At 38.4% G+C, this 21,227-nt stretch overlaps 1 protein-coding gene across 1 annotated transcript in view; it reads left to right on the top strand.

Moving 5' to 3' along the window:
• Window positions 1–9,717: 9,717 nt before the first annotated feature.
• MED13 (mediator complex subunit 13) overlaps window positions 9,718–21,227 on the top strand; it is a 114,332-nt gene continuing 102,822 nt past the window's right edge. The window contains exons 1-3 of the mRNA XM_037810829.1: window positions 9,718–10,522; window positions 12,410–12,644; window positions 19,809–19,977. Coding sequence (XP_037666757.1) covers window positions 10,457–10,522; window positions 12,410–12,644; window positions 19,809–19,977 — 470 coding nt within the window. The 5' untranslated portion in view covers window positions 9,718–10,456. The remainder of the gene's footprint in view (window positions 10,523–12,409; window positions 12,645–19,808; window positions 19,978–21,227) is intronic.

Here is a 21,227-nt window from a genome sequence, read left to right as displayed (position 1 = left end):
CTCCCCCCCCCCCCCAATTTCTGTGAGTTATTGTCTACTGTATTGAAAACATAAACCAAACAACATGGGGCTCCTGAGGCATGGACCAAGGTTCTTCAGCCCTACTGAACCACAGGTAAAGAGAAAGGTTTAAAATGTAATTTTCTTTTCTCCATTTTGCTAATTGTGCTAGGTGATTCTGCATATAAAAGAAAAATAAAGTATATTATTATGACTAAACAGTGTATCTCAACAATTCTAACTTCTCACCTAGTAGGAGGTAACCTTCAGTGACTCCCCAACACCTATCAGATCAAATCCAATACCTTGCCTTATATGATTCAGCCTCTACCTTCTTTTCACTGTATTTTCTATTGATTATTTCCTTCATATACTCACTGCTTCAGCCAGACTGAACTATGGATGTTTCTAATTCATGCTTTTTGCATCCTAGCTATAGGTGAATATAAAAACAAAGCAAGGCAAACAAAACAAAACAAACTGAAATAAAAATAGGTCTGTGATTAAAATAGAAATAGCCTGGAAAATGCTGCATGTTATTTCTCCTTCTGGGATATCTGCAATGCACATTAGCATATTAGAAGCTTTGAGAAGTCCTGCAGTCCTGCATAAACCTGTCTGTGTTCAGCTCACCAAGACTTAATTGACCATTATATTAGTCAGGATCCAGAAAAGAAAATAGCATCTATGGCAGGTAGTTGAGTTAGAGGATTTAATATGAAAAACTAGTTACAAAGGTTTTGGAAGAACTGAGAGGGCAAGTAGGGGGATGGTGAGACAACCATAGATAAGCAACATTAGGGAGATGCTAGCTCTAGAGCTGGAGGAATAAAGGAAGGTAGTGGTGGTGTTACCCAGCTGTGGTAACCAACTTTCAAGATGGCAAATTCTCCAGGCCCAGTACTGCCTTGAGATAACTGCAACCCTGGCTGACATCTTGACTGCAACCTCATGAGAAACTGAGCCACGACTGCCTACCTTAGGAAGGTCCTGAATTCCTGACACTCAGAAACTATAAGACAGTAAATATTTGTTGTTTAAAGCTGCTAAATTGCCAAATATGTTATACAGAAATAAATAGTTAATACAGATTTTGGTATCTGGAAGTGGGGTGCTACCATACAAAATACCAAAATGGGAAAGTGACTTTGGAACTAAGCAGTGGACTTGGAGGAGAGTGTTGGTGAAAGTCTAAAGTACCTTGAAGAATCTGTTAATAGAAGCATTAAGGTCTTTTCTAAAGATGCAGGTGTAGGCTTGCAAGAAAATGAGGTAATGTTATTGGAAACTGGAGGAAAGGGGATCCTTATTATGTAATAGCAGAAAATTCAACAACTCTGTTGCCTTCGGTAACGTTGAAAGCAGAAAATGTGTCTAATGTACTGGGTGATCTATCTAAGGAGATTTCCAAGCAAAGTGTTGAAGATTTCTCCTTGCCGCTTATAGTAAAATGTGAGAAAGAAATAGCTTCCAAGCAAAAATAAAATCCAGGACACTGCCAGTAAAACATGGTCCAAAGATGAAGTGAAATCCTTTTTAAGAAGAACTAAGATAGTGGCTACTCAGTCAAAAGTTCCTCTAAAGAGATTAAAGGTGTGTCTTACATATTTTCTCAATAAAATGATAGGGCACCTAGGAAGGTTAAAAGTATTATCCCTCAGCCATCTCAGCAGAAGCCCCAGGTAGAAAAGAGATTTCTGGGTGGGGTTTTGTTTAATAGAGTAGAACCCAATGAGATTCACAGAAGACCCACAATTTTTTTTTAACTTTTATTTTGAAATAATTTCAAACACAGGATAGTGGCAAAAATAATTCTAACACCATGCAGAGAATTCCAATACACCCCTCCATACCCAGATCTACCAACTTTTAAAGTTTTATCACATATGCTGCATTATTCTATCTATCCATCTTTCTATCTTTCTATTTATCTGTTTTTTAAACATTTGAGAGTAGGTTGTATACATCGCTCCTTGAACACTTAATACTCCTTTTCCTAAGAACAAGGATATTTACTTAGGTAACCACCTTAAGTATAGTTATCAAGTTTAAGAAAATTAACATCAATATGAAGCTTACAGTCTGTATTCCATTTTTTCATATATCCCAATAACATCCTTTGAATCCACAAAGCTTTTAAAAAATATATGCAAAAATATTGCCACCTTGGACCGAAAGAGATAGAGATAGCATAAAATGAAAAGACGCCTTCGGATCTTCCAAGTTTTACTGGCAAGAAGTAGGCTGCGAAAACTACTAGGCTGCAATATGGGCTATCTTTCAAGAAAAAGGATGGATGACTCAGAGGGGGGAACCAAGACCTTACAGGAAGAAGCTGAGAACCATGGAGAATTATTCCCAGGCCTTGAGACATCATCAAGGAACTTTTAACATTTGCTCAGCTGGAATTAGGAATTACAATGGACCAGTGACTCTTTTATGCCTGCCATTTTCCCTCTTTTTGAATAGGAATGCCTTTAGCAGTTATGCTATGCCTGGCTCACAATTTTATATTGTGAGACGGGGCAGATAAGTTGTCTCTTTAGTTTCATGGGTTGAGAGGAACTGTCCTCTAGGAGCTGTACTTAACGAACTACACCCAAGGAGACTCAACTACATCAGGACCTGATTTCGATGAGAATTTGGACTTCAAATTGATACTGTAATGAGATGAGAATTTTGGGGACTTTGGGAGAAGGTGAGTGTATTTTGCATGCAATAGGGGCATGAATCATTGGAGACTAGAGGTAGGACTATGGTAGCCAGCCTCTACAATGGCCTTCAATTATCCTTGCTTACTGGTATTCACACCCCTCTGTAGTCCCCCTCCCACAGTACATCACAGTTGGTCTGTGTGACTAATAGCACATGGCAGAAGTGATGGTATGTCATGTCTGGCATTAGACTGTAAAAAAAGTCTGCGGCTTTCGTCTAGGTGTCTTTCTCCATATGCATCTCTTGGGTCACTCCCGGAGAGCAACCTGCCATGTTGTGTACAGTCCTAAGGAGAGGCCTACCTGGTGGAAAACTAAAACCTCTGGTCAGTGCCAACCAAAAACTATGTCCAGCCAGCAACCATGTGAGTGAGCTTGGAAGTGAATTCTTCAGCTCTACTCAAGCCTTGAGATGACTGCAGCCCTGACCAACATCTTGATTGCAACTTCATCACAGACCCTGAGCCAGAAGCACCCAGCTAAGTCACCCTCAGATTACTAAACCTCAGAGACTGTGTGAGATAATAAAATGTTTGTTGCTTTAACCTGCTAAGTTTTGAGGTAACTATTGTGCAGCAGCAGATAATGAACACATGAGACCAGGTGCCAGTACTGCCTAGCAGAAGTGGGAGCCGTGAAGGGAGGGGCTGTCTATTTGCGGCTGGAGTCACAAAGGAGATGCGGCCACTGCTGGGGACACCTCCCGAAGCACAGAGAAGGCGGGGGGGGGGGGGGGGAGACCTACCTTTCCCATATCCCCTTGTTCTGGTTTGCTAATGCTGCCATTATACAAAATACCAGAAATGGATTGGATTTTATAAAGGGGGTTTATTTGGTTACAAATTTACAGTCCTAAGGCCATAAAAGTGTCCAAACTAAGGCATCAACAAGAGGATACCTTCTCTGAAGAATGGTCAATGGTGACCAGAACGCCTCTATCAGCTGGGAGGCCCATGGCTGGAGTCTGCTGGTCCTTTGCTCCTGGGTTATGTTTCAAAATGGCTTTCTCCAAAATGTCTTTGGGCTTTTGACCCAGCTCTGTGTATCATTGCTTCTTTCATCCAGGACATTCTCTCTAAACATCTGGAGGTCCTCTCTTAGTTTCTCCAGGGCAAACTCTGGGCTTCATCATTTAGCATCTCCAAATGTCCTTCTGTCTGCATCTCCAAGCATCTCTAAGCATTAGCAAGCATCTGGGTCTGTGTTGGCTCTTAGCTTCTCTCTTAAATACTCCAGTGAACTAATCAAGACCCAATCTGAATATGTGGGGTCACACCTCCATGGAAATAATCTAATCAGAGGTTCCACCCTAATCAACAGTCTAATCAGTCTGCCCCCACAAAATTGCATTAAAGAATATGACTTTTTAGGGGACATAATATATTCAAACCGGCACACTCCACCCCCTGGCTCCCAAAAAGACATGCTATTTCCAAATGCAAAAATACATTTATTCTACCACAATATGGTAAGTACAAAGTCTTAACATTCTTCTCTGGCTGTGGACCTGTGAAACTCAAACGAGTTATCTGCTGTCAATATACAAAGGAGGGACAGTCATAGGATAAATGTTCCCATTGCCATAGAGTGAAAGTGAAAGGAAAGCAGATGTCAAAGTTCTGAACCAGTTCCTAAAACCCGCAGGGTAAACCTCATTAGATTTCAAAGTCTGAGAGTCATTTATTGAATGACGTTTTATCCTCCGGGCTTGAGAGAGCAGGAGTCCAACCCTTTCCAAGGGACTTTGTGGCAGACCTTTTCTCTCCAAACGCTGGGGTGAGTCTTCCAACATATCCATGTACTCGGGAGACCACCTTCTTTTTGGCCCCACCCTCCTCAAACATCGGGGCGGCACCTGGACTCTATTCCATCTCTGGGGCAGATGCTCAACCACCTCAGAACAGTGGGGTGGTAGCCTGGCTATCCCCTATCCCTGGGGAATGTGCTCCACCCTCTCTGAGGCCTGGGACAGCAACACTGTTCCTGAGCATCGAGGCATGAGACCCACTCTCCACCCCTGGGGCAGACTCACCCTTTCCACATGCATGGGTTGCTCTGCTCTCCTTGCCTAAGATTTCTTGCTTCAGACCTTGGCTTCCATGGTTCTGCCTTCTCTGAAGAATTTTGTCCTTCAATCATCCATTTTCTGTCCCTTTTAGTCCAGACTGGCAGTGGGTCTGTTTATACAGGTCTCCCCCAAAATTTGTTGGCTTGGCATGCAGCATACAGGGGTCAAAACCATCAGACAATAGGACTCACCACAAATCCTTTCTGGATAACTCCATCTCCAATCCTGGCTTGTACTGAAATGATGGTCAGTTTCTATGTTTGGTTAAATCTTTTTGTGGGGCCTCTGGGGTCTCAAGTTCTGGAAGCCTAGAATCTTCCAGACCATCAGTTTCTGGTTCTTTGTACCCAAGAGTTCAGTTCTATGTTTATCTCTTTTCTCTTGAATTTCACTGTAAGCTGCAAAAAGCCAGTCTGCATTAGCCACATTCAGTTTGGAAATCATTTCAGCTAAGCATCCCAACTCATTGCTTTCAAATTCTTCCTCCCATCTGAAACCAGGACTCAATTTTGCCAAATTCTCTGCCACTTGAAAACAAGGATTGTCTTTATTCCTACTGGCAATGACAAATTCATCATTTCTGTGTAAAGTCTCATCAGAAGTATCTTTAGAGTCCATATTTTGATCAATAGTCTCTTCGAAGCAGTCTAGGTGTTTTCTATCGAGCTGCTTACAGTTCTTCCAGAAACTTCCCTGTAACCATTCAAAAAGGTGTACCAACATGTTTGGTATTTGCAAACTCAGCAGCACCCCACTTCTCTGATGCCAAAATCTGTTCCAGTTTGCTAATGGTGCTGTTATGCAAAATGCCAGTAATGGATTTGCTTTTATAAAGGGGGTTTATTTGGTTACAAATTTACAGTCCTAAAGGCCATAAAAGTGTCCAAAAGAAGGCATCAGTAAGAGGATACCTTCTCTGAACAATGGTCAGTGGTGACCAGAATGCCTCTGTCAGCTGGGAAGGCCCATGGCTGGCATCTGCTGGTCCTTTGCTCCTGATTATGTTTCAAAATGGCTTTCTCCAAAATGTCTCTGGGCCTTTGTCCCAGCTCTTGTATGTCATTGCTTCTTTTGCCCAGGACATGCTCTCTAAACATCCGGGGGTCTTCTCTTAGTTTCTCCAGGGCAAACTCAGGGCTTCATCTCTTAGCTTAGCATCTCCAAACATCATTCCATCAACATCTTCAAGCTCCTCTAAGCATTAGCAAGCATCTGGGTCTGTGTCAGCTCTTAGCTTCTCTCTTAAATACTCCAGTGAACTAATCAAGACCCAACTTGAATATGTGGGGTCACACCTCCATGGAAATAATCTAATCAGAGGTTCCACCCTAATAAACAGACTAATCAGTCTGCCCCCACAAGATTGCATTAAAGAATATGACTTTTTAGGGGATATAATATATCCAAACCAGCATATCCACTAATTAATATCCACTTCAAATGTAAAGTTTGTCTTCACTAACCTCTTATTCCTGGTTACCTGGAAGTTACCCTCTCTTCTTTCAATCCCACAGTATTTGACCTATACCCATTTTAGGCATTTTCAAACACGACTTACAGTTATGAGAGTTAATAAGCTTCTTGAGGGTCAGCTCTATTTCTGATGCACTATTGCATATAGCCCCATCATCACAGCTGCTAGCATAGAGCCTTGCACATAATAGTTATCAATAGGTGTTACATGAATGAATGAATGAATGAATGAATGGATATCAAAACCAGTGGTAGAAATATAAAAACTCTGGTAACTTTGTCTGTATTGCTATTAAATCCCCTATACACTCTTGGTAGAACCAAGGGATTCTAAAGTAATCTTCCCAGTTTCTCAGCTAGTCACATCTTTTGAACTCATTTAAACGTTTTCTTGGGGGAAGATAATAAAATTGCAAACCAATTTGCAAACCAGGATTTACCCTGTGAGACCAGAGTCCTTCCTGGAACTTTTTAGCGGGAGGAGTAGCAGAGGAACTGCCCTTGTCTCCTCTCAAAGCCTTGGCCACTCAGAAAAAATAATCTGCGTGATAAGAAAAGAAAACTCAGCATTCTGCAAATGTGCTTTCCTCTACTCCCCCACCTTCCTTGATGATGTCTTGAAAGGGGGAATAAATGCAAAGCAGAAAGGATGTTTTTAGACAAGCTCTTCTTAATTAGTTCAGGCCTCTTCACTTTCTGCCTGGATTACCACAAAGCCTCCCTGCATCTTATTTCTAAAAACAAATCTTAGCTTGTCACTCTCATGTTTAGAATCTTTCAGTGGCCACTCATTTTCTTCTGGGTAAAATCTAAACTCTTCGTGATTCAGCCCTGGGGTTACTTTTCTAGCCAAATCCTTTTCCACTAATCCCAAGCTTTCCAGTCGTCCCCCTCTTCCATCTGCCCCTCTCCTTCCCCAGCCCTCTCAACTTTCTCTTAGCTCAATCCAACTCATCCTTCAAGATTTAGCTTCAAGTGCCTCTCCAGGAAGTTTCTCTTGAGCCCCTCATGATAGATTAGGCCCCTTTAGACACCCCTTAGCATACCTTACAGATGCCTTTGGCCTCAGACAAGTTGCTCTTGAAGCCTTAATGTTCCAATCTAGAAATTTGGAATAATGAGGTATTTACCTCAGAAACTTATGACAAGGATAATAAATAATTAATACAAAATAGCACAATGCCTGGCATCTATTAAGTATCACATATTAGGTGTTAAATCATAGCAATTTCCAATCCAATCCCTTCAGTATGTTTGAGAAAACCAAGATCCAGCGAGTTCAAAAGACTGGCTCCAACAGAGTAAAGATGAAGGGAGGGGAGTGTCTAATTTGCTTAGGAAGGTCTACAAACTGAGGAAATTAGGGGGAATTGACTTCAAATTTAATATTAAAATTAAACATTTACTGAGAAATAAAACTCAAAGTTGAGAATGGATATTATACTACCAGGAAAAGTGGAAAGTTGGGGCAACTTCCAAGACAAATCAGGATATTTGACACAGAATTGAAATGTTTCCTTAAGTGTCTAAATTTGTTGGTTTTCTTTGTTTAGGTCTGCTTATTTCTGTGTTCAACAAAGTAGTGTCTGTGCAGTCACTAAGTAAAATGTTTTGTAACTCCTCAGTCTTTTTTCCATTGAATTAAGTACATTACACCATTAAAATGACCTTAAGAAAATCAATATTGTCTCCTGGCTCAAGACCACTCATTCCATAGTTTAATTGGTCTTTAACTTTCAGCTTTTGACTTTAGACTTTCACTATCCAATGCAGTAGCCACTAGTCACAGGTAGCTATTGGACATTTAAAATGTGGCTAGGCTGAATTGAAATGTGCTGAAAGTGCGAAATACACATGCATTTTGAAGGTTTGGTACCTCCCCCCCCCAATAAAAGAAGAATGCAAACTATCTTGTTAATAATTTTTTAATATTGATCTATATGAAATGATGATATTACCAATATATTGGGTTAAATAAAAGATATAATTAAAATTAATTTCACCTATTTCTTTTTACCTTCTTATTGTGTCTGTTGACAAACTTAAAATTACTCTTGTAGCTCTTAACATCTTTCTCTTGGATGGCACTGCTCTAGACTCTGCGATTTTTCAGAATCAGGTGGGGAGCACTAGCTCTAATGTCAGACATTGCCCTTTGCCTGGACTTTCTCAGGTCTCAAGTGATGCAACTTTGTCACCCTTCTTGCAGGTGTGCAAGACCCGGCTTCCACTATCCAATTCAGAAAGGAATCACTTAAAGGCTGAAGGAGTTAAAGAAGAGTTTTAAATGTAGATCACTGAGCAAATGCACATTTCAAAGAGAAGGCAAAGATCACCCAAATTTACCTCTAAAATTCACCTTAAAATTTCTGATTATTTTCCCTATTTTATTTGGATTATCTCTTTTAGTCCTCACAACTCTAACATTTAGATGGTATTATTACATCCACGTTTGTCAGATGGATAAATTGAAGTGAGAGAGTTAACAGGCGTGGCATGGAATTTTGACCCCAGGTGGTCCAAATGTCAAAGTGTCATCTCTAGCAAGATTATTAGCTACTTGTATATCCTGTGCCTTGTTCATAAATGACCTGACACATACTAGATTGTCATTCATTTGCAAATTTACAAATGGCAAGCACCTACTGTGTACTAGGAACCTTCTTAGGCACTAAAGATGCAGCAGTAAACAAAACAAAGTCCTGTATCTCACGGAGACTGCACTATAGTGGGCACTTCAGATACACTAGCTCGCTTATTCCTCACAAAACCCACATGAGGTAATGATGACAGCAGTAATAGCTAACTCTTAACAATGCTTATCTGTGTCCAGGACTGCCTATATTCTTTACACGTATTTACTCATTTAATCATCACAGCAATCCTATGAGCTAGAGGCGATGTTTCCCCCATTTGACAGACAAGAAAAGTGAGACACAAAGAGGTTAGCGACTTGCTCAAGGTTCCAACGCAGTGTAGCTCTAATTTCCAAGCCAGTAACCACAAAGCTGTATTGTTTCGTTAACATCGCACAATTTCTAAGTGGCTGAGTTCTGTCTCCAACCAAATCGTCCTGACTCCCAACCCCAGGAGTTTCCGCTGCACCTCAGCGGCCTCCTGGAATAAATGAGAATTCCTTGGAATTTTTGCAACACTTTCTCTTCCAAAGAATTCAAACTGATTTCCACGTAATTCGTATAGATTTGTGATGTGGACCCTCCTGTACTGTAAATTCCCCTGCAATGAGAAAGAGAGGGCCAGGGGCCCGGATCATTTTACACTGGCCGGGGCACCCAGCAGATGGCGCTATCTTAGTAGCCACCAGCTGGCCGCCCTGTCCCTCAGGCTCAACGCCTCCGCCGAAAGCGTCCCGGCCCTCCCTTACTCCCTTCTCTCTCCCCCTCCCCACGGAGCCCGGGCCCACGTGACCTCAGGACGGCCAATGGGCGAGCAGAGAGGGCGAGCTGGTCCCTGTGGCCGCCATTAAAGCGAAGGGAAAACCCGTGAATTCGGATTAAAGGGGGAAAAACATCGCCCGCTGGGCCCACAAAATGGGGGAGACTACGGCGTCCAGGCAATGAGGCCGCAGGAGAGCAGCAGCTAGGCCGGCTTGGCCCAGGGACGACACGAAGACACAGCCAGAGAATGGTCTGAGCTCGCGGACGCCGCCACCACCTCCGCCACTGAGGAGACTGGGCTTAAGGACATTGCTGCTGCCGGGCCGGGGGCCTGGGCTTCTCTCCCTGTTCTTGCCCTCCCTACCCCTTTGCAGCCGCCTCCCCGTCAGGGAGAAACCTCCGGGGATCGGGCTCTGCGGTCTTGGACTTGATTTTAATTATTTATTGTGTAATTTATTATTTTTCTTGTGGAAGAGGCACATCCCCTCTGTCCCCCAGAGAGGGGCGAACGTCCGCGGACTCCGCGGCGGCCTCAGTCCCGCTCGCGGGGCGAGTACACCGCGGCCCTCCCGCCTCCGGCCCTCGGCCCTGGGCGGCTGGGTGCCGGCCGGGCGGCGGGGGCTGCTCGTGGCGGCGGGGGGGTAGGTGGGAGGGCGGGCGGCCCCGCGGCCTTCTCTTCCACCGCCCCCCCAACCACCACCCCCCCCCGCCCTCCCCGGTGTCTGTGTTTCTCTCCCTGGTCGGAGGCGGCGGTAATGGCGGATGGTGGGTTGTGGCGCCGGCGGCGGCTGCTGTGAGGGACGATGAGTTCCTCCTTCGTGCCGAACGGGGCCAGCCTGGAAGATTGTCACTGTAACCTCTTCTGCCTGGTGAGTGCCGGGGCCGCGGGCGGGGGCCGCGGCGAGCGGGTTGATGGGGGAGGGGCCGCGAGGTGCGCCCTTGGGCCATGGGGGAGGGGGTCCGGGTCTGATCCAGATGCCCGAGTCCCCGACGTAGGCCCAGCCGGAGCCGGCGCCGCGGCGAAGCCCCGCACCCAACCCGCGGAGACGGCGTTCGCTCAGGCACTGTCCTGGGCTGTGTTTTTGGAGTGTCGGTTTTTATTTTTGCCTTTTTTCTGACTCTTGTTTTCTGCACCATAGTCTTGTTTTCAACTTGAGCTCCTTATCTGCCAGGACGCTGACATTTTCCTGTTTTTTTTGTTTGTTTTTGCTAAACTGTTGCTTTTTTTCCGTATTAACCATGTGTCCCTTCTTCACAGTTTTCATTATTGCCCCTTCTCTCACTCCCTTTATTCCTCACCTGGTAATTCGGTTTCCCCTAATAAAGAGGACCACCAGAACTTAGGCATTAAAAACTCCTCTTCGTTTTACATTTTTTTTTTTTTTTTTAATGAGTCACACTATCAGAGGGTAATCATCTTTCGGTGACTTCAGATCTTTGTGTAAAAACCAGTAGATGCTATTTCATATGTTTTCTTTTTGAACTTTGAAAACAGTTTGTCATTTTGATAATTTCTAGCCATCTTGCTTTTATTAGAACATTGTGTGAGAGTGAAGGGGACTAACGGAGGAGGTGCTATGGTTTTGGACTAAATGTTTCTATATTTGTCTTTTGCTTGCGTTTTTAGAATATTTTGAGCAGGCTGCTGCTTGTTTTATTGGAAAGAAAAGTTTGGGGAAGCTGGACGTACAGATGACAGTTGTGTAGGTTGATCCATGTCTGGGAACATCCAACAGTTAATACTTTCAAAAGTACAAACTGTTGCAAATATCTCGTGCAGAATTGGACAGTAGCTTAGTTTCCTCAGTGACTTAAAGTTTGAGTGACTGTCTTTTTTCATTTTTTCCTGTGCTTTGAGAAATATTAAGTGTATATGATAGGTAAGTGAATTGAGTGGGTGGAGTACAACTAGTTGGCAAGTGCAGATTGCCAGTCATGTATCAGCAGTTTCATTTTTGGCATCTTACGCTTTGCACCTTTAATTGAAATGGAACAATTATTGGATTCTCTCTGGATAAACGGAGCTCTTTAATGCCTTTTCCAACTGCAGCATAAGTTGATTTTGTAGTACAGTGTCCATTAATCAGCATCTCTTAAGATGTAAGAAGGCATACATGCTGGGTTTTAAATTTCTATCCTCTCCAACTCCGTCTATTTTTCGTACTTTTAGGATCAGGTTCTTTGAAGATAGACTAGCACAGATCTGACAGTTCTTTGTGAGCAGCTCCTTGACTTTTCCTAAAGGGGTGTGGGAACAATTAACAAGAATTTTTTCAGGAAATGTTCATGTGTCTTTTCATTAGAGTCAGACGACTTCTGTAAACATGGAATGAGCTTTTAAGAGGTAATTTTCAGTTAGAAGTTTGACACTAAAGGAAAAAATGTGATTGTTTAGTATAGACTTAGGACAAAGAGGAAATGTTTACTCTGGAGCAGTGTTAAAGTACATGTTTATATTTATTATTGTTTGTTTCTTTTATTTCTACTTGTGACAATAATGATAACATTGACTTGCTATTCAGTGACATGTCAGTTATTTTTTAACTGGTGTTATTCTTTTCCTTAAATACTTGGCTGTTAAATTATCAGAATTATAAAGTCTCTCTTTTTTTTGTACTTTTAAGCCACTTTTCTATATCTTAAGCATATATTGGAAAATTACTATATCTTAATGCAATTAAGGGATTTTCATAGTGAATACTTCTGACTTGGAGTGAATGTACAATAATAAAAAAATCATGTTTTCTTTCCTTCAGGCTGACTTGACGGGAATTAAATGGAAAAGATATGTATGGCAAGGTCCAACTTCTGCCCCTATTCTGTTTCCGGTGACAGAGGAAGACCCCATTTTGAGCAGTTTTAGTCGCTGCCTTAAGGCAGATGTACTTGGTGTTTGGCGACGAGATCAAAGACCTGGAAGAAGAGAATTGTGGATATTTTGGTGGGGTGAAGACCCCAATTTTGCTGATCTTATTCACCATGACTTATCAGGTGAAAGCTATTTCTAACTAATGATGTAACAATGTTGTGTAATTTTCCTGAAATATCATTTGTATTACAAATTAAGATCAACATTTAAAAATTTTTTTATTTCTTTTTGTTTGTGAGTGGAACACTAAGTATGAAGCCAGATAAAAGTTCAGCTTCATGTTTTATTTCACTGTGATTATTTTATGTTACCTAAGTTATCCATGTGTATTATGGCAGGTTTTTTAGGCCTTGAATGACTTTCTCCTTCTACCACCCAGCTTCCTTCTGAATTTCTCATAGGCAGTTAGGGCCCAAGGAAAAAGGCTCATTGCATTAACCTAAGAAAAATGAAATAGTGGAGCATAAAGTTCCTAACAAAGTTGCATAATACTTTTGAAGTCAAGTGTAACTCACCTTTGAGTCAATTCTGCCATTGCTGTGTTCTGCATGACTATGTAGACAATTGTAGGAGTATCTAGATATGTTGTGTTGTAACTTTCTCATGTTTTTCAAGGCATATAGTTATTTTGTTACTATTATTTTATTAACATATGAAAGTATATGTTAATGTTGTTGTTCTTGGTAAGTGATTCTTTTGAGATATTGTTCCATCAAGGGCTATCATTAATATAATGAGACAGATGCCACCTTGTTTAGCTTTTATAGGACTTAGGGTCATAATCTAAAAGTTTATACAGAAATAATTTAATGTGAGCAAATCTTTGTGATTACTTCCTTCTTATTCTCTTGACTTCTAGGGCAAAGTGCTAACTTTTAGAACGAGAAACTATAGCTCTTCATCTGATTTTTGAAGCTTATATTTATTTTAGACTGTCAGTGTTAACCAAATCTTTGCTGATAGGAATGTAAATGATTGGTTGTGTGCTACAGGGTATCGAGGCTTTAGCAAGATAGTTTAATAATGCTTCTTGACGGTTAAATTTAGGATTTTTAGATAGCTTAAAAAAAGCAACTCATGCTTGAAATTGAGGACTCTGAAGTTTTTGTTGTTGTCCGATTGACTTAATAGGACCTATTTTCTCTATAGATGAAATGTAATCCAGGTGTCCTTATCTGCAACAAGTACTTAGTGAGAGTACTTTATGCAGGAATGTGAGTGTTGTGGCTAATTGTTTGCTTTGATAGTGCTTTTTACCTTCTAATGAACACACTCTTTAATGTTAATCCTTACTTGTTGAGAGTGGCTGCAATTAGGTTATGATAAAGCTTTCCAAATACGATCCCTGCTGGAAAGTCTAGCCCTCTTCTAAATATGTAAAATGGTTTATATGAGTGGTTGTGCATATATATGTATGTGTGTATATATATATGATGTATGTGTATGTCAGGATATAAAGTTCCTTAGCATCAGCAAGATACTTTTTAATTGTCATTGACTTCTTGGGTATTCTTGAGTTATTTTAATCTTTATTGTAAGTGGTCATAAAAACCACCTTACTAAATGTTTAGGGACTGTTTTGATGATGTTGATAAACTATAATGCTGACTTGGGAGGCTTCAATTTTCTTAAAGTTGGCAAAGCATCTAAACAGACCGTTTTTTTAAGGTTCCGTGAAATACTTTGTGCAGAATCAACAATAATTTTATAGTATATTCTACAGTATTTAGTTTTGTATAGTATAGCATTGTATAGTATTTAGTTTTACCATAGCAGGACCCATATTTTAACAGTTAAAAATCGATTAGGGTTAGTTTTGAGCTGTTTTGATACATAGAGTTAAAATACTGTGTGGGTATGTTTTTCCTTCTGGGTTTCATGTTGAGTCAGGTATGTTCTCTATTGAAACGAGGTTACAGTTTTAAAAAAAATTTTCTCTAGTTTAACTTTGGTTTTAGCATGATTTAAAAATTTGTAATAACTTTACTTTATAAAATAGATACCGATTTTGAATGTGAATGAAAGTAATTTTGATGTATTAGCTTTTAATTTGTTGTCAGATTTGCTGAACACTGTTGAATTTGCAAATAACTTAAAAATGTATTACAGTGGAAACAATTGAAATAGTAAACCAAAATACAATTAGGATTAGTATGTAATCATATTTACTATTCCATAGCTTGTCCTGAACAATTTTAGTTTTGTGTAGTCAGTGGTATTTATAGAATGTTTTAGCATTGTTTTTTCTTAACCTGTGATTTACTTTAGAATGTTGTTACTTAAATTGTACATATGTCTTAAAGAATAATAAGGTCTTTTTAGCTGGAGTATATTTGTCTCGCCCTTTTCTTTGCTCTAGGGGCAGGGCACTGTCTGCCTCCCTTTTGGGGTAATTAGTTTGTCTATGTCTCTTTAGTTAACCCCTTTTTCATTTCTTCCCATCTGTGGCACTCTATTTCCTTCTTTTAAGCTCCCCTGAGAAGAGAGCAGCTGGACAGTGGGGGTGGCATCAGCTGCAGGAGGCAATCTTAGGTTCCAAGTGGAGGTGTAGCACCGAGTAAACGGGAACTGTAAAGACCAGGTGGTAGCTAGAAAAGCTGTATTAATTAGCTTTAGCTTGAACCTGCTCTTCATAGGCAGTATCCTGTTTGGTTCAGCACCTACCACATCTTGTTACTGAAATGTCTATGATTATATTATGGTGATAATATTTCCCTTCTGGGTGGAGGGAAGAAAGATAACATTCCTTTTTGAAAAGAGTAGAATTCTCTGTTTTTTTTTAACTGCAATATTCAGTAACAAAAGTACTGAATTACCTTTGTTTCTCCCATTTTTCTCCTTTGTGTCATCCATAATGTGTGTTTTTTAACCTATTAATTTTAGAATAGTTTTAGATTTACGTAAAAGTTGCAAAGAATAGTTCCTGTATAGTCCTCACCCAGTTTCCTTTCTGGTTAACATCTTATGGTAACTCGTTATAACTAATGAACCAATATTGATATATTATTATGATTAACTGAAGTCCATACTTTTATTTGGGTTCCTTTATTTTTTAATTTGATGTAATTTTTCTGTCCCTGATCCCATCCAGGATACTACATTACATTTAGTTGTCATGTCTCTTTGGGCTCTTCTGGACTATGACAGTTTCTTAGATCTTATTTTTGATGACCTTGGCAGTTTTGAACGGTCTGGTCAGATGTCATAATGCAGTTTAAATTTTGGCCTGAAATAAATTAAAAAAAAAAAAAAAAAAAATCTAGCCTCTTCCCTATCACTTAGCACTTGTTTGGGTCACCTTCCTTTTAAGTTCAGCTGATGTGTAGAAATGGAATGTAAACTCATTTGAATGCTGATTGGTAAAGATGACTTACAGCAAACGAAATCTGATTTAATACATTCTTAAATCCTCGGTTGTATTCTAGCAGTATTCACTACTGTTCAGTAGTTTGCAAAGATTGATGATTTTTGGAACAGGATTTTCCCTAACTAATATTATCCTAACCAAAACATTCCAGAAAGATATATTTGTTTAAAAATTCTTTTGAACCCCAAAGCCAAACCTGTATGGTTTTTTTTTTTTTTTTTTTTTTTTTTTAAAAAAAAAACCTCTGACTCTTCCCTCTAAGAGAATGGATAGTTGAATCGATATTGATTTGTTTTGATGGAAACAAAACTTCCTGGTTACCTTTTAAATTTTATTTAAACTTTTATAGCAGACCTCTTTTAGTGGTTGTAGGATAGTTGGTGGTGGGAAAATCTTAACTCGGTCTTTTCTGGTCAGAAGTCTATTGTGCATAGGACTGATTGCTTCTTTTAAGTGTGCTGTTAGTTTGCCTCAAAGCAAGATTGTTTCATTTTCATTAGTGTGTCCTTGAAGGAGAAAAGTTTTCTGTGTATTTTTATTCTCTTCCTAACCTTTGTTCGAATTTTATTACTGTCATAATTGGCTTTTATTCCTTTGCTTTAAAATAAAAATAAAAACTCTCTCTTCCAAGTTTAGCGTCTTAGAAAAATAATGAGTTAGAATATAGTGATACTCTTTGATGAAACTGATACTTTGAGAACTAAACAGACTTACTCAGGGCTAAAAATGTTTGTTTTTTTTCCAAAGAGGTCCATATATGGGATTTTAGCAACGTGTCCAAATACTTTCATTATAACAAAATTTCATCATAATGAGTATTGCTCAAACTAAGTGGGCCATTGGTTAGTTTTAGAACTTAATTCCAGGTGCTATCATTGAAGGATATAATTATAGTGGACTTTGAGCTTAAATGACAGCTTTCAATAAGATTGACAAATAGATAAACACTGGCCAGGCATAGAAATACAGTGCCAGCCCAACTAAAAATTGTTTTGTACCCCAGGAAGAGACATAATTCATTTTTATCTCCTGTTCTATAATTTGCTTGTGGTTCAGATTTTTTTTTTTTTTTTTTGGCTAATCTTCTAGGTGACAACTTCATAGTTTGCCTTGTTTCTTCCACACACTGTCCTTTTTGAGCAAGAATGTATATATTTTTCAAATTTTCAAATCAGAGATAACAGTCAAGATAGTAGGCTGTTTTGAACCAAAGTTTTTCACGTTTTTGCTGTAGATGAGTGATGCAGCCAACTTAAGGTTCTTGGTAATATTTGTTGAATGAATGGGTTATGAATGGGAAATTATTCTAGACAAGCACTGATCTAGAATTTAAACGTTTCTCTTTATTCTTTCAGGAAATGCCATGTTAATTTTTGAGACATTCATTACTTAGCATGTATTACATTTTAATAGTTTGGCAGAATTATTTAGGAAGATTCCTTTTTTTCCAGCTGATCATCTTGGAGATAGTTAAAGACATCAGTTTTGAGAAAAGTGTTGAGTACTGGGTATATTAGTTTGGTTTTTTATTTTTTTCCATTGATAGATTATTATTTTGATGTTCTTTATCAGACTTTGATATAACCACTATATCACTATAATAAGAAAAAAAATATGGCAATTCAAATTCAGCATTTGAACTTTTGTATGGTTTTCTTATAAACACTTTGTAAAAATTTTCAAGTTGCAATGATGATAAAGAATTCTAATTCCAGTAGTAACTCAAAAGTAATAAAAATGCAGAACTGAAACTTTTTTTGTCAGGATACAGATACAAGTGGAGGAAAACATTTATTTAATGCATCAAGGAGTCTTTTTCCATTGGGCTATAGTCAGTGTAAGTTTGAAAGAACTAGGTATAGATTTGCCATGTGTTCCCTTCTTCTGCCCCTTCCTGTTGTAATGCTGGTATTGAGATTCAGGGACTTGAATTAATGTAAAAAGTGCGTATCACTATGTCTTGGGTGTTTCACTTTTCATATCTCTGAATGTAACATGTATAGAAGTACTTCTGTTATGGTTACTAAAATGTCAGGATATTAGAAGCATGGCTCAGTAGGCATCTTGTTTCCAAGTGATTCCCCCACAAAAACAACACACATGTAACCTTTTCATTGACTGTATTAGGATTTATTCTTGTTATTTCCTCGCGAGTAAAAAATGAAATTGCATTACTTTAATGTAGTGGTTGCTTAGTCACTTGCCATATAGGTAAAGATATACTTCTAAGATTGTTGGTAACTGTGTCTTGGTTCTTTGATACTTAGACATAATTAGAACAATTAGAACATTAAAGATTTTGCTAAAGGCTATTTAGATTTAGGACAAATGTAACTTGTGATTCTTAGGAGGTAAGTACTTTTGAGCTAACGGAATAAAAATAGATTATATTAAATTGGAGAAGAATTGGGAGATTCTCCCAACATATTTATTTTGGAATTAAGAACATGTGTATTTTTAGTAATCGTAAGTAAAAGAGGATTCATTTTGTTAATAAAGTGTGAAACCCATAAACACTTTGGCTTTAAATGGAAGTTATGGGTGTCTACAATATAATAAAATGTGAAGAAATTTTCCTACTTAATGATTTAAAAAATTACTTTATTTCAACTCTAAAGTATTGTCATTTATTAAAGCTTACCTTTTTATAAAGACCATAATTAATTGATTTTAATGACCTGGCTATAATTTAGGAAACACTTTAAAGAACAACATAAAATTAACGTTCTTTATAGTGACACAGAGTTTATAGTGAGAAGTCCACTGTCACTAGGTGATATTTATTCTCCACATTTGTTGTATATGTTCTGAACATAAAAACCATTTATTACTCTTGATACATGTCTGCAAATTTATTCAAAGGCATCATAGTTTATTTTTCTCTGTATATAGTGTATACATTTTTAGTGTTGTATTGAAAAATTTTGAGACTTTAAGAATTTCATCACTTCTTTTTACTTAAAAATTGAAAGAAGGCCCATATATATAAAATGTTGATAAAGGTATGCAGTTACAGAAGGCTACTAAATTATGTTTGAATTAAGCCATTTAAAATAGTAAGATAAAAGTTGAAATGCTGAGGTAATGTCTGTCATTCATGGCAGGATTCATTTCATGCTTTGTTATAGATGTGAAATGAATAGAGAATGATTTTTTTTTGTTTTCTGAACTGTGTCCATCCCTATCTCAAAATGACTTGTTTTTTTTTTTGCTGTATTAACTTGGAATGATTTGCTGGCAAAATTATGGATGCATAGTTAGTGAAGCTACCTTTAACTTTATATAAAAACAAAAGTGCCATTAAATTTTAAGTCTTTAAATTTCTCCCCCAAGTAGAGGATCCTATACTTAATAGTAATCATGGGAATAATTTGGTTGAAATGAGCCATCACTTGTTAGGCTCTGTGCCAATGGCTTCCTTTTTAGTCATCAGTTTTATAGTTGTCATGGATTAGAATGCTGATGTACATGAACTATTTTGAGTTTAATTATTAACTGGCTAGTGTTTTTGGCAGATTGAATGATTGGAAAAATTAGGACAAAGCAAGTAGGCCAGCTTAGAAATTGGTATCTTACATATAGTATGTTTTTAATATATCCCAGGTTATACAAATATCCTTTTCACTGTTCCAGAAACTAGGTCAGTATGATTGTAATATACCATTGCCTTTTTATGTGGTGGGGAAAAATTTTTCAGGTAGTTTAATAGAATACATGTCATTTAAGCCTTTTATTCCTTATGGAATAACTTTGAAATTTGATATTTTAATGTCTAGAGATATACTGATGTGATTGTCGTCCAATATTCTGACGTGAAGTAGGGTTTATGAATATAGAGTATAAACTGGCATTTTTTACATGGCTCTGAGTAAATATAGTGCCACTACTTTACTTTTTGTTTCTTTAATTTCTCTTATAGAAGAAGAAGATGGAGTGTGGGAAAATGGACTTTCCTATGAATGTCGTACTCTGCTTTTTAAAGCAGTTCACAATCTGTTGGAGCGGTGTTTAATGAACCGGAACTTTGTACGTATTGGCAAGTGGTTTGTAAAGCCTTATGAAAAAGATGAAAAACCTATAAATAAAAGGTAAGCTGTCTTATTTATTTAAATCTCACTTGGTATTTCATTGGGTTTGTTTACAGACATATTTAGTAGTTTAACTTTGGCAAAGTGGTTATAAATAATATTCAGTTGTCTTTGACCATACCACCCTTTGCTTTACATGTTTTAATAATTTTCTTGCTGTGGGAATAGGTCTTTCTTTCAATTAGTGAACTAAGTTTTGATTTGGGAAGGTAGAGAAAATGTGAGATGAAAGCATAGGCTTAGTGTAGTTTTTTAGTGCTAGTGGAAAAAATCTGCCTGGTACTGCCGGTGGAGGCACAGAAGATTTAAATTAGATACCCTTTTTCCTGTGCAAGTTAAACCTTCGGGTACAGGTCAGTATACTTCTCTTTGATTTAAATAATAAAAGGACCAATCTGTTAGAAGATTCAGACACAGGCAATTGTTGAATTAATGAAGCTTTAACGAGAAGGATGAAACATTGGCCAGTAACATGGAATACAAAAGAGAAAATTGAAGGAAATGTATTAGTTTTTCCTGAAAGATGGGAGAGAATATGAAGTAAACATTTGGTCATGATTGTAATCATTGTTGGGATACCATCTTTCATGTCATCTTCACATGTACCTGAAGAGTTTTCAAACTTCCCTTTTAGTTTTAGTAGACTGAATGAGTAAGTAAGCCTGGATAAAGGTTCTTTCATATTTTTCCCCTTTGTAAATTAGGAGTTATGAGTTTTGGTAGAAACTATTTATTGTTTATATTATGATTATACAAATATTTGTAGCTGAACCATATAGTGTATTAGGATTACATTTCATCTCTTGTTTATCTTTTTGTTTTCCCCCGAGTTAATGATTATATCTTTTTTTCATTTAATTATCTATGTCATAGGTTGGCAAACTATGACCAACAGCCCGGATTTTTGTAAACTTTTATTGTAACACGTCCATGACCATTTGTTTATGGATAGTTTATGGCTGCTTTCACACTGCAGTCAGAATTGAATAGTTGTGACAGAGACAGATGGCTTACAGAGCTTCAACTATTTACTATCTGACTCTACAGAAAAGTTTGCTAACCTTTGATCTATGTACCTATTGGTAATTCACCCCTAGATCAGAAGTATAAATCTTTCCTCCGTGTTAGAGTCCTTCATTCTTCATTTCCAGTTTGGACTCGTTCTGTAGTAGGCCTGTTTCATGGCAGTCATCTTGGTAATTATTTCTGCCTTTCTACCTGTGTTGGATCCCTTATTTCCAATATCACGC

Source organism: Choloepus didactylus, chromosome 18, assembly GCF_015220235.1.
Source record: "Choloepus didactylus isolate mChoDid1 chromosome 18, mChoDid1.pri, whole genome shotgun sequence".
Classification (NCBI taxonomy): Eukaryota; Metazoa; Chordata; class Mammalia; order Pilosa; family Megalonychidae; genus Choloepus; species Choloepus didactylus.
The sequence above is the reverse complement of the archived record's forward strand: the minus strand, read 5'-3'. Positions and strand labels throughout refer to the sequence as shown.